We start from the raw sequence: 13960 nt of genomic DNA, 5'->3' as shown, positions 1-13960 counted from the left end.
TTGGTCATTAATATTCTAGGGGAATTGTCTTTTTAAAGGAAACATTTTGATAAATCATTTATAAAATACCTTCCTCTTGGTTTATTCACATGTATTTTTCCTTTCCCATTCATTATGGGGAGGTTAAATGTAGGATGGAACTTTTAAATTAATTGGCAGAAAAAGGGGAAAAAAATCTTTGGTTAATAAACCTAATGGTTACTATGGATTACCTTAAGGATGTTTTTCCTTTTTCCTTTTTTTTTTTTTTGTTTTTTGTTTTTTTTGTGTGTTTTTTGGTTGTTAAATACAGGGTATATTTACCTCTGGCACGTGGGAAGAGAAATCAGATGAAATTTCCTTTGCTGACTTCAAGTTCTCAGTCACTCATCATTATCTTGTACAAGAATCCACTGATAAAGAAGGAAAGGATGAAGTATTAGAAGGTAAGTTTATACTATATGTTTCAAACTCTTCACTAGTGAGAGTGATTATAACTTCAATTTGTGAATTTATTTCTTTGTATGTATATGTGTTTTGTCTTTCTAGGGCCGCACACGCAGCTTATGGAGGTTCCCAGGCTAGGGGTCGAATCAGAGCTGTAGCTGCTGGCCTACACCATAGCCGCAGCAAAACCAGATTCAAGCCATGTCCGCAACCTACACCACAGCTGACTGCAATGCTAGATCCTTAACCCACTGGTCGAGGCCAGAGATCAAACCTTTGTCCTCATGGTTTGGGTTTGTTAACCACTGAGCCATGACAGGAACTCCTGTTTCTCTTAATTAAGTAGCACCATCTGGAGATGATTTTTCTATGTACAGTTGTTTTACCATATCTGAAGTAGAGTATGATCCTTATAGAGGAAAAATCACAGCATCATTCATTTAAAAATTAATTAAATTAGGGATGGAGTGGGATGGACTGGGGTTTGGGGTTAGTAGATGCAAACTATTGCATTTGGAATGGATAAGCAGTAAGATCCTGCAGTATAGCACAGGGAACTATATCTAGTCACTTATGATGGAACATGATGGAGGATAATGTGAGAAAAAGAATGTATGTATATGAATGACTGGGTCACTTTGCTGTACAGCAGAAATTGACAGAACATTGTAAATCAACTAATAGAAAAAATAAAATTCTTAAATAAAAATAAAATAAAAATTAATTAAATAAGCAAATTTTTATCAAATGCCTAATATGTGCTAGGTACTTTGCTAAGCACAATTGATAAAAGAAATTTACTTTCCAGTAGGGGAGATAAAGTTTTTAAATCAGTAACAATGATGGAACGAAAAAAGTGAAAGTGCCATCCCAAGACACAAAGTTCCACTGGAGTTCAGAGGAGAAAGGATCACTTTTAATCCAGAGCGATTGGAGAAGATGTCATGGAGAATTAAGTAACTAAGCTGGGCTTTGAAGAATTTTAAAAAAGAGTCACTTACAGATTAGTCAATGTCATTTTTTGGATATATCTCAGACTTTGGGGTCAGATAAAATAGATTAAGATTCTGGTTTTTCTATTTACTAGTTACTTGACCTTTCTAAACGTCACTGATCATATTTGTAAAATGAAGTAATACTACCTGGGGGGTTAATGGGAAGATTTCATGAGACACTGTACATGAGTACCAATATCATGATTCCTAATGTTACCAGGCTCTTGTATAAACACTGCAATTAGTATTCAAGTTAGCAAACATCCTTTGCAGCATAATAAAAGATTTTAAGAGTTAGTTTCTTCCTCAAAAAAGCATATGTTTTATTTCCTAGGAGTAATTTACTAACTTGCAATAGGACCTTTAGTTTATATTACAATTTTTAGAGAAAGATTCATTTTAAGAGAATAGTTTTTAAATTATGATATTATGATAAATTATAATATATTATGATATTTTCATAATATATTGCTGACTTGAAATGCTATAACTTCTAATTCTGAATTAATATTTTAATTAAATTTTATAAAGTACCTATCTCAGTACTGGCTCATATTAGGCATTCAGTAAATAGTGCTTATAGTTGTTAATAGGTCATATCATCCAAAATCTGTATTTTGAGGTATGCTAGTGCAAAACAGTGAGTGAACAAGGTATTTTAAAAAAACATGAAATTTGCATCTGTTGATGAAATATTCTTCTTCATTGACTCAAAAATAACATACAGTTAAGTTTTACTTGTCAAAACAGATTTTCATTTCTAAGTGTAGGCCTGAAATATATGTGTCTTGTATAGGAATAAAATTACAATATCTTTTCTATTGTATTTTCACAAACAAAGCAATTTGATAGCATTTGCATTTAGATTCGTAAACTAGGGCAGATGTTTGACCATGTATACACATATACAGGACTGTTATATAGTAAAGTAAAATAATTAAACCAGAATGTGAACATGCATATTTTTGAAATAGGAGGAGGGAAATAAATGCAACTGGTGGGAAGTCTGATAATAGCACAGAGCTTTATGGGTCTAATATTCCACTAATTACTGAAGGAAACTGTTCAAGGTAGAAGAATCTTAAAATGCTGTTAATTTACAGAAAGATCATATATCACAGAAAAACTGTGATAGTAGGGGGGCTTAGAATCAGTGTTTCTGAGATGAATAGATAAAAGAGACTGATATGAGAGAAAATGAATGAATTTAAGATAGTAAAAGTTACCCCTGGCATTTTTCAAGGAACTAGAACACACAATCCAAAAATTTATATGGAACCACTAAAGACCTAGAATTGCCAAAGCAATGCTGAGGAACAAAAACCAAGCAGGAGGCATAACTCTCCCAGACTTCAGGCAATACTACAAAGCCTGAATAATCAAGACAGTGTGGTACTGATACCAAAACAGACACACAGACCAATGGAACAGAATAGAGAACCCAGAAGTAAACCAAACACCTACAGTCAATTAATCTTTGACAAAGGAGGCAAGAACATAAAATGGGAAAAAGACAGTCTTTTCAGCAGGTGTTGCTAGGAAAACTGGACAGCCGCATGTAAATCAATGAAACTGGAACACACTCTCACATCATGCACAAAAATAAACTCAAAATGGCTTATAGACTTAAATATAAGACAAGACACCATCAAACTCCTGCAAGAGAACATAGGCAAACATTCTTTGATATCAGTCTTACAAATGTTTTCTCAAGTCAGTCTCCCAAGGCAACAGAAATAAAAGCAAAAATAAACCAGTGGGACCTAATCAAACTGACAAGCTTTTGCACAGCAAAGGAAACCATTAAAAAAAAAACGAAAAAGACAACTTACAGAATGGGAGAAAATAGTTTCAAATGATGCAACTGGCAAGCACTTAATCTCTAAAATATACAAACAACTTCTACAACTCAACAGCAAAAAACCCAACAACCCAATGGAAAAATGGGCAAAAGACCTGAATAGACATTTCTCCAAAGGAGATAGACAGATGGCCAACAGCACATGAAAAAATGCTCAACATCACTGATTATTAGAGAAACGCAAATCAAAACTACTATGAAGTACCACCTCACACCAGTCAGAATGGCCATTGTTAATAAGTCCACAAATAACAAATGCTGGAGAGGGTGTGGAGAAGAGGGAACCCTCCTGCACTGTTGCTGGGCATGTAAATTGGTACAACCACTATGGAAAACAGTATGGAGGTACCTCAGAAAACTATACATAGAACTACCGTATGACCCAGCAATCCCACTCTTGGGTATATTCCGGACAAAACTTTCCTTGGAAAAGACCCATACACCCGCATGTTCACTGCAGCACTATTCACAATAGCCAAGACATGAAAGACAACCTAAGTGTCCATCGACAGATGACTCGATTAAGAAGATGTGGTATATACACACAATGGAATACTACTTAGCTATGAAAAAGAACAAAATAATGCCATTTGCAGCAACATGGAACTAGAGACTCTCATACTAAGTGAAGTCAGAAAGAGAAAGACAAATGCCATATGATTTCACTCATATCTGGAATCTAATATATGGCACAAATGAACCTTTCCACAGAAAAGAAAATCATGGGCATGGAGAACAGACTTGTGGTTGCCAAGAGGGAGGAGGAGGGACTGGGAAGGACTGGGAATTTGGGTTTAATAGATGCAAACTATTGCCTTTAGAATGGATAAGCAATGGGATCCTGCTGTATAGCATTGGAAACTATTATCTAGTCACTTATGATGGAGCATGATAATGTGAGAATAAAGAATGTATGGGTGACTGGGTCACCTTGTTGTACAGTAGAAAATTGACAGAACACTGCAAACCACCTATAATGGAAAAAAATTAAAATTATTATATAAAAATAAGATAGTGAAAGTATTTTTGCTTCATGTGTGTATGTATTGTGCTGTTTTAATTTGGTTGTGATTGAAACTGTAACTTAATGGTCGAAGTTACAGGAAAACCATCAGCCCAGTTAATTTGGAGATAAATGATTAAAACTATATTATCAGGTCTGAAGATGTGAGCAATGATCTTTTATGTTGGATTTGCTTATTGCTTTAGTTAAGTAGAGCATGAAGTCCTTAGTGTTCTCCTATTTATTCTTTTTCCAAATTAAGAAACCATAAGTTTGCTAAGCAATTATAGCTATATAGCAAAAGAAAATATTTTTATGAACAAACGTTATTCTTTATACTTTGAATTTATCATCCATTTATGAGTATAAATAAGATAATTGATGTTAGTGCCTTATTATGGATAGTAGTGCAAGTATTTACAGGTAGATTGGTTATAAATGGGAAGCTGCTTAGTGGTTTTTCAAGAATATTTAAGATGGCCAGGGATGAGTAAAGGCTAACCATCGGAGGTAGAGTTGAAAAAATTTTAATTCTAATTTTGAAGAAAAGTGGATGCAGGGGCAGGCCAAGAAGAAGAAATACAACAAGCCTTTCTTAATAGAAATTGTTTGAGTCATGATTTAGAACAATGGAAAATATAAACATAGGAATGATAAACACACATATATTTTGTAGGTTGACTTTTTTTTTTTTTGAAGAAAAGAGCAGGAGAGAGACATTGGTTTCCCCTCCTTAAGAGTTAGCCTTAGATATAAATTTTTAAGCAATGGCAAAACTACATGGATTAGCAAGATAGGTTATAGATGATTTCTTTAAATCGTATGATAAAATTCTGCATTAGAGTGAACATACTGACCTTTTCATTATCAAATGTTTCTGTAGATGTTATTCCACAATCTATGCAAGATTTGCTGTGTATGAATAATGACTTTCCTCCAAGAGCACATTGCCTGGTAAGATGGTAAGTATATATTTTACTTTAGTGTGTATATATGTCAGGGAGGCCCCAAGACCTCTCCCAGATTTGATGATTTGCTGGGAGGATACACAGAACTCAGCGTGTAGCTGATTTTACTGCTATGATTTCTTTCTTTTTTTTTTTTTTTGGTCTTTTTAGGGCTGCACCTGCAGTATATGGAATTTCTCAGGCTAAGTCAAAACATAGCTGCAGTGTTGGCCTGTGCCATAGCCACAGCAACGTGGGATCTGAACCATGTCTGCGACTTATACCGCAGCTCATGGCTATGCCAGATCCTCAACCCACTGAGCAAGGTCAGGGATTGAACCTGCATCCTCATGGGTACTAGTCAGTTTTGTTAATGCTAAAGCACACGGGAACTCCTGCTATGATTTCTTAAAGTGGCAGCATTCAAAGCAAAATCTGCAAAGGGAAAATGTGCCTGAGGCCAAGTTAGGAGGAAGTGCAAGTGTTTAAGAGTCTTTTCCTGATGAATATACTCATTTCCTTTAACCACAAGTTGATGACACATATGAAATGTTGTCTACTAGACAAGCTTGTTTAGAGGGACAGCTCTCAGTTTTTTAATTAGAGACTAGTCATATAGGCACCCTCTGACTGCTATATAACAAAATTTCAGACACCTGGAAGGAAAGCGTGTGTTCAGCTTAAACCATGTTGCTTGTACCAATAGTGTAGGCATGATAACTCTTATTAGTTAAGAAAATGGTGAGACCTCTCCCCAAATCCGAGTTCCCAAGTGCCAGCCAAAGGTCAGCCTTGCAAGTAAGCCTTTCTGAGATAGCAGCCATAGGCCTGCAGTTAAGTCTTTGCTGCACAGTATGTCATAATTTAGGTTGTACCTAACTATAATTCTGATGATTAGCATAGAACACTTAAATATCATAGAAAATTAAATATATATTGTTGAAAATTGAATTGACATAAAATGCTGATTCTCAATTAAGTGATAACATCAAAACTCATCAGTATCTAAGTTTAAATATGATACATTCATATAAAACATTTATCACATTAAATTGTTTTAAGGGTCTTTTAATATTTTTTCAGTTATTTGCAGCATCTCTTTATTTTGGAGAAGTTGGTATTAAAACATACTACCACCAAAATGGCCCAAGTAAGAGTACATGGTCAAGAAAGGAGACCTAGTTAAAGGAAATTTATATACTGGTTTAAAATTATTCTGTTGGTGTGAGTTGGTCTTTTAATTTTTTTTATTAAGAATTTCTAAGGAAGGGGAAATGATATCTGTTTCTATTTTCTTCATTTCACTGTGATTACTATATCAAGTAGATTGTGTCACATGTTAAAAAAATAAAAATTATTTGTATTGCAATAAATTGCATGGTTCATAAATATTCCTATTTTAATGTGAGCTTTTGAAAACTGAACTATATAAGGAATTTAATAAATAAATTACCCATTTAATATAATCCATCCAGCTTCTCTTTCAATCTTATTTTTATGTGAATACACGTATTTAATATGACAAAATATATCAGAAGGCAGCTTGGTATCATAGAGCATGCATTTGCATGCATTCAGTCATTCAACATTAATTGAACATCTACTCTTTGGCCAGACACTGAATTAGACAAATTAATGTTTAATTTCTAGCTAAAGTACTTATTATCTCAGCAACTTTGGGCAGGTTATTTAATTTCTCTGAGCTGGTGTTTACATTGGTAAAATCAAAATAATAAATAATATGTACCTTTGAGGGTTATTGTAAGAATTTATTAGATAGTAACACGTAGTACATTTATCAAAATCTGAGTGCTATTGCATAACTTCTGCTCAGCTTTTTAATATAAATTTCAAAAAAACTGTATTTGACACATATCCATAGTTAAATATTCATTGAATGAATAAAATAACCATTCTTTGTTTTAATGAATCACTTGTTGGTGATTTATTTATATATTAATGAAAATCACTTTTTAGTGGTTTTTTTAACCTTCCTCCAATTTACTTTTTTAAAACTTTACTTTTAAAATTAGCATATAGTAAGCTGACCTTTTTTTTTGGATGAGTGGTTCACTAAACTTTAAAACAGGTATAGGGTTTTTTTTGTTGGTTTGTTTTCTTTGTGTTTTTTTTTTTTTTTTTTCGTTTTTTTGTTTGTTTGTTTTGCTTCTTTTTAAGGCTGCACCTTCGGCATATGGAAGTTCCCAGCCTAGGGGTCGAAATTGAGCTGCAGCTGCCAGCCTACACCACAGCCACACCAACAGCAGGATCTGAGCCGCGTTTGTGATTTACAGCACAGCTCATGGCAATGCCAGCTCTTCAAACCACTGAATGAGGCCAGGGATCAAACCTGTGTCCTCATGGATACTAGTCAGCTTTGTAGCCCGCTAAGCCACAGTGGGAATTCCACATATAGGTTTTTTAAAATTTCCATCACAATCAAGATATAGAATAGTTCTGTAACCTCCTCCAAACTCTTATTCTCCTTTATAATGTCTGGCAGTCACTGATGTATTCTCAGTCACTAGAGTTTTGTCCTTTCAGGAGTGTCATAGAGGTAGGATCAGACAGTAACCATATGAGACTGACTTCTTTCACTCAGCTGGAAACAGCGAAACTGATTTCCAGAGCAATGGTACCATTTTGCATTCCCACCACCAGTGAATGAGAGTTCCAGTTGCTGTACATCCTCAGCAGCACTTGGTGTCAGGTTTTTTAGGTTTAGCCATTCTAATAGGTGTGTTGTGATATCTCATCCTAGTTTTAATTTGAATTTTGAGTTTCTTTCATGTATTTATTGGCCATCATATATACTCAGTGGTGAAGTGTCCAAGTCTTTTGTTTACTTTTTTTTTGTTTTTATGGCTGCACCTGTGGCATATGGAAGTTCCCAGGTGAGGGGTTGAATTGGAACTGCAGCTGAGGCCTATACCACAGCCACAGCAACAGCAGATCTTAGCCACATTTGGGATCTGTGCTGCAGATTTTGGCAACGCTAAATCCTTGAGCCATTGAGCAAGGCCGGGGATTGTACTCACATCCTCATGGAGACTATGTCAGGTTTTTAACCCACTAAGCCACAATGGGATTGCCTTATTGACTTTTTAATTAGGTTGTTTTTTTACTATTGAGTTTTGAGAGTTCTTTATATATTCTGAATGCAAATGTTTTCTCTAGACATAGCTTTTCTTTCCTCTTTTTTTTTTGGCCTTACTTTTGGCATGCAAAAGTTCCTGGGCCAGTAATCAAACCTGCACCACAGCAGCAACTTGAGCTTCTGTGGTGACAGTGCTGGTTCCTTAACCCTCTGTGCCGCAGGGGAACTCCTAGATATAGCTTTTCATTCTCTTAATTGTGTTCTTTCCAGAATAAAATGTTTTTGTTTCGATGAAGTTCAGTTTATCAATTTTTTACTTTATGGATCATACTTGTGGTGCCATGTTTAAGAATGCTTTGCACAAGGTCACAAAAGCTTTCTCCTATTTACAAAAATTATAAACTTAAAAACAATGTGGCTTTTTTTTTTTTTTTTTTTTGGCTTTTTAGTGCTGCACTTGTGACATGTGGAGGTTCCCAGGTTCCCAGGCTTTTTAGTGCCGCACCTGTGGCATAGGGGTCCAGTCGGAGCTACAGCTGCTGGCCTATACCACAGCCACAGCAATGCCAGATCCGAGCCAAGTCTGTGACCTACACCACAGCTCACAACACCAAAATCCTTAACCCACTGAGCAAGGCCAGGGATCTAAACTGCAATGTCATGGTTCCTAGTTGGATTCGTTTTTGCTGTGCCGCAGTGCAAACTCCTGGCTTATTTTTAATTTATAGAAAACTTGTGAAGATCATACAGGCTATTCCAGGATACCCTTTACCCAGTGTCCCCTACTGTTAACAACTTATATTACCATGGTCATATGACAAAATGGAGAAACCAATATTGATTAATTGTTATTAAACTTAATTTAACAAGTTTTTCCACTAATTCCATTTTCTGTTCTAAGATCTAATCTGGGATTACACATTGAATTTAGTCATCATGTCTTCTTAGTTTCTTTAATCTCTGTTCTGTGAAAAATTCTCAGTCTGGCCTCATTTTTTTATCACATTGAACTTTTTAGGGATACTAGTCAGGTATTTTGTAGAATCTCCTTTATAATTTCAGTTATCTCTTTAAAAAATTTTTTTAAGTAAAAAATTTGTGATTATTCTTAGTTCTTTTATGATTATTCTTTTATGTCTTTTGGAAAGAATTCCATAGAGGTGAAGTGCCTTTTGCATCATATATCAGAGGGTCGTGTTGTCATTGTGACTAGTCACTAGTGACATTAACTTGGATCACATGGCCAAATGTGTGTTTTATTCTAAGAGTTTTATACTTTATATTTAGAGCTATTGTCCATTTCAAGTTGATTTTTATATAATGTTGTTTTTGCATGTGGATGTTTAGTTGTTCCATCACCATTTGTTGAAAAGAATTTTGTTGACTTTTTCACTTTTATCAAATATTATTTGGCCATATTTGTGTAGGTTTATGTCCAAATACTCTTGGTTTCTATAGTTTTAGAATAAATCTTTAAATTAGGTAGTGTGATTCCTCCAACCTTTTCCTTTCTTTTCAGTTTGTTTTGGCTCTTCTAGCTCCTTTGCTTTCCTGTTTACATTTTGGAATTAGTTTGTCTATATCTACCAAAAGTTCTGCTGGAGTTTTGATTGGAATTGCCTTGGGGGAGAATTGTTATGTTTATTATGCTAATAAGTTTTCTATTTTATGATCATAGTTGGTGTCTCCAATTATTTGTCTTCTTTGATTTCACCATAAAGAACCTGTATACATTTTGTTAGATTTATATCTAATTATTGCTTTTTTAAATGATGTATTTTAATGATATTATTAAAAATTTTTCATATCTAGCTCTTCGCTGTTAGTATCTAGGAACATGACTGATTTTTGTTCATTGACCTTATATCCTGTGACCTTACTAATTGAATTATTCAAGGAGAAATTTTGCGGTATCTTTTGCATTTTTTGTGTTAACAGTCATGCTTTATGTGAATAGAGGTAGTCTTATCTCTTCCTTTTCAATCTCCATGTTTGCTCTTTTTTCCTTGCCTTTTTCTTTTCTTTTTTTTTTTTTTTTTTTTTTTTTTTTTTTGCTTTTTTAGGGCTGCATTTGCAGCATATGGAGGTTCCCAGCCTAGGGGTAGAATTGGAGCTGCAGCTGCTGGCCTACCCCACAGCCACAGCAATGCCAGATCCCAGCCACACCTGTGGCGTCACCACAGCTCACAGCAGTGCTGGATCCTTAACCCACTGAGCGAGGCCAGGGATCGAACCCACTTCCTCATGGATACTAACTGGGTTTGTAACCCCCTGGGCCACAATGAGCACTCCATTTTTCCTTGTCTTTTATAACTGTCTAAGGCTGTAATAAAATACTGAATAGGAATGGTGAGAGTGTATGTCTTTGTCTTGTTTTTAATCTCAGAGAGAAGCATTTAGTCTTTTATCATTAAATATGATGTTAGGTATAGTTTTTTCATAGATGCTTTTTATTAGGTTGAGAAATTCTGTTCCTAGGTTGCTGAGAGTTTTTATATGAATGGATGTTGAATTTTGTCAAACACGTTTTCTGCTTAAATTGATATGATTGCTTGTTCTTTAGATTTTTTATTATGGTGATTACATTGGTTGACTTTTAGATAATCTCATTAGCTTTGCATTCCCCAGATGAGCTCCACTTCTTCATGGTGTACTATTTATTAGTGCTTAGATATATTGCTGAATTTGTTATGCTAATATTTTGTTGAGGACCTTAGTGTCTGTGTTAATGAGAAATATTGGTCTGTAGTTTTGTTATACTTTCGTTTTGATATCAGAGAAATGCTGGCCTCATAAGTTGCAACGTATTTTGTTTTCCCTGGAAGAGATTGTGTAAAACTGATGATGTCTTCTTTAAATGCTTGATAGAATTTGCCATTGAAACCATCTGAGCCTTGAATTGTTATTTTATTGAGGTGGCTGTTCTAAGATCCAGGCTTTGTATAGAAGTCTCAGTTATAGTTCCTTGCCTCAAGTACCGCCATATTCTTGAGAGGCCATTCAAAATCTTATACAACCTCTGTATTGATTTGGATTGATGGAGGGTTCAAGCACAGACAATACTTGAATAAATGTAAAGGATACAGGAGGAAATTGATGTATTTAGGTTACTTTCTAGGGAGATTGGTAACATCATTGGAAAAAATACAGGCATTCCTACTCCCAGTGCCTCATAAGCGAGAGATGCTAATATCTGAATATTACACTTCTGGAATCATCATTTTCAGTCCTAGCCTTATTTATATTTATTATGAGGTTGGGGTGTTCTTGGACATAGCCTAGCCTGGATCCGTGCTAGAGACCACTTCCCCTGAGCTAATTATATAATCTCAGAGTTACATAATTTACATTATCATTGCTAAGCTAAATACGTGGTATTCTCAGACATAAATAAAATTTTCTTCCGTCATTATCAGTCTCTCTAGTCTTTGAAAGATTGGTCGATTTTGCAGATACTTCTGTGAGTTATACTAACAGGCTTTTAACATCTAAAAGACTTACCCTGTAAAATCCCAGTCTCTAGTCCATAGCTGTTAGGGCCTCTGTGCAGAGCTGATAATCCCCTGGTTTTCTTCAGAATCACCTTGCATGCTTACTTCTGCCTTTCAGTTTCCTTTTTGTTTCTATCACTCAGGAATCTCCTTGTTATTCTTTCAAGTTCAGCTATGTATTTAAAAAACATTTTATCAGATATTTTGGTGTGTCTGTGGGGGAGGAGGGATCTGCCATATCACTTCCATTTATTTCATTTATTTTTCTTAAATATTAGAAGGTTAGAAATAATTGACAATTGTTTAAAAATTAAACATATTTAAAATGTGTGTGTTGGAGTTCCTATTGTGGCTCGTGAAAACGAATCTGATTAATAACCCTGAGGACACAGGCCTCATCCCTGGCCTCGCTCAGTGGGTTAAGGATCTGGTGTTGCCATGAGCTGTGATGTAGGTCACAGATGAGGCTCAGAACTGGCTCTGCTGTGGCTGTAGCGTAGGCCAGCAGCTGTAGCTCCAATTCAACCCCTAGCCTGGGAGCCTCCAAATGCTGTAGGTGCGGCCCCAAAAAGACAAAAGAAAGAAAAAAGTATGTGTTTTCTTTTTATTCAGCAAACATTACTTTTAAATATTTTCTTTGAAGCAGGTACTAGGATATCAAGGATAAAATGTAGTCTTTGCTTCAGTTAGCTTTGGGATTAGAAGCGGGGCATAGAGATAAGGGAACAAATGGCAACACTGTTGATAACTGTTCTCATAGAGGGCAGCGTAGGACTTGGTGCAAAATCATATGAACTACCCCCTTTCTAGACAGATCAAGTTGGAAAATGTTTCCAGAAGACATGGTACCTTACCTGAATCCTTCAAGGCAAGTAAGAATAAACCAGATGAAGTTAGATAAAAATATATTCAAGTAAAAATGTTTTAAAATATGAAAATATAAAGGAAAAAAGATATTCAGGACAGAAGAAGAGCATTAGAGGTGATGATGCCTAAATGAACTTGAAACCTGAAAGTAGTTTGGTAACTCTGGGGTATAGCAACAGATGGTTGAGAATGGGAAAAGATGGGATGGTGTCTTTGTATTTGGGGCCTAATGTGAACAGGGCATCTTAAGAAGATTTCATAATGTTCTCATACTTCTGTTTTTTTTTAAAACAGAATTTTAAAATTATAATTGTTAAATATAAAAATTCTTAAAATTTTCACTGATAAAAATTACTCATCGTGTTTCTTAGCAACTGAGGAATAACATACACATCACCTGTAAACATTTTAAACATTTACTTTTTTTTCTTGGGCTGCACCTGTGGCCTGTGGAAATTCCTGGGCCAGGGATCAAACTCATGCCATAGCAGTGACCTGAGCCACTGCAGTAACAACACCGGATCTTTTTTTTTTTTTTTTTTTTTTTTTTTGTCTTTTTGTCTTTTTGCTATTTCTTGGGCCGCTCCTGCATCATATGGAGGTTCCCAGGTTAGGGGTCTAACCAGAGCTGTAGCCGCCGGCCTACGCCAGAGTCAGAGCAACTCGAGATCCGAGCTGCACCTGCAACCTACACCACAGCTCACGGCAATGCCAAATCCTTAACCCACTGAGCAAGGCCAGGGATCAAACTAGAAACCTCATGGTTCCTAGTCAGATTCGTTAACCACTGAGCCACGACGGGTATTCCAACTGGATCCTTAACCTGATGTTTCACCAGGGAACTCCAAACATTTCCTTTTTTTTAAATGGAACTAAAGTTTATAATAAAGCAGACAGCGAAATTTTGAAAAGCGTTATGCAAAATATTTTTACATCATACATACACAGTAAAAATTGACCCTGTTAGAGTGAAACAAACTATGATTAATCAAATTTTAGAAAATAGAACATTTATGTCAACTACTTAATATTGATGGTCCAAGTTAGTCTACGTCTCGTTTGTTTGTTTGTTTGTTTGTTTGTTTGTTTGTTTGTTTGTTTAGGGCTGCATCTGCTACATTTGGAAGTTCCCAGCCTGGGGGTCGAATTGGAGCTGCAGCTTCTGGCCTACTTCACAGCTACAGCAATGCTAGATCTGAGCTGTGTCTGAGACTCACACCACAGCTCACAGTAAAGCCAGACCCTTAACTGACTGAGCAAGGCCAAGGATCAA

The 13960-nt window shown here is 35.6% G+C and overlaps 1 protein-coding gene across 5 annotated transcripts in view; it reads left to right on the top strand.

Moving 5' to 3' along the window:
- The window catches only part of RAB3GAP1 (RAB3 GTPase activating protein catalytic subunit 1), a 137316-nt gene that overhangs the window by 40726 nt on the left and 82630 nt on the right, over positions 1 to 13960 (top strand). For all 5 annotated transcript variants that reach the window (XR_014830584.1, XM_085001389.1, XM_085001390.1 and 2 more), the window contains exons 4-5: positions 293 to 425; positions 5169 to 5247. Coding sequence is in view for 4 of the 5 variants with exons in the window: in XM_085001389.1 (XP_084857515.1) it covers positions 293 to 425; positions 5169 to 5247 (212 nt within the window). In the remaining variant the exon portion in view is untranslated. The remainder of the gene's footprint in view (positions 1 to 292; positions 426 to 5168; positions 5248 to 13960) is intronic.

This window comes from Sus scrofa, chromosome 15 (genome assembly GCF_054392235.1).
Source record: "Sus scrofa isolate SSC_HxYL_T2T_F1_AM1 chromosome 15, Sscrofa_HxYL_maternal_Yorkshire_Landrace_v2.0, whole genome shotgun sequence".
NCBI lineage: Eukaryota > Metazoa > Chordata > Mammalia > Artiodactyla > Suidae > Sus > Sus scrofa.
The sequence above is the reverse complement of the archived record's forward strand: the minus strand, read 5'-3'. Positions and strand labels throughout refer to the sequence as shown.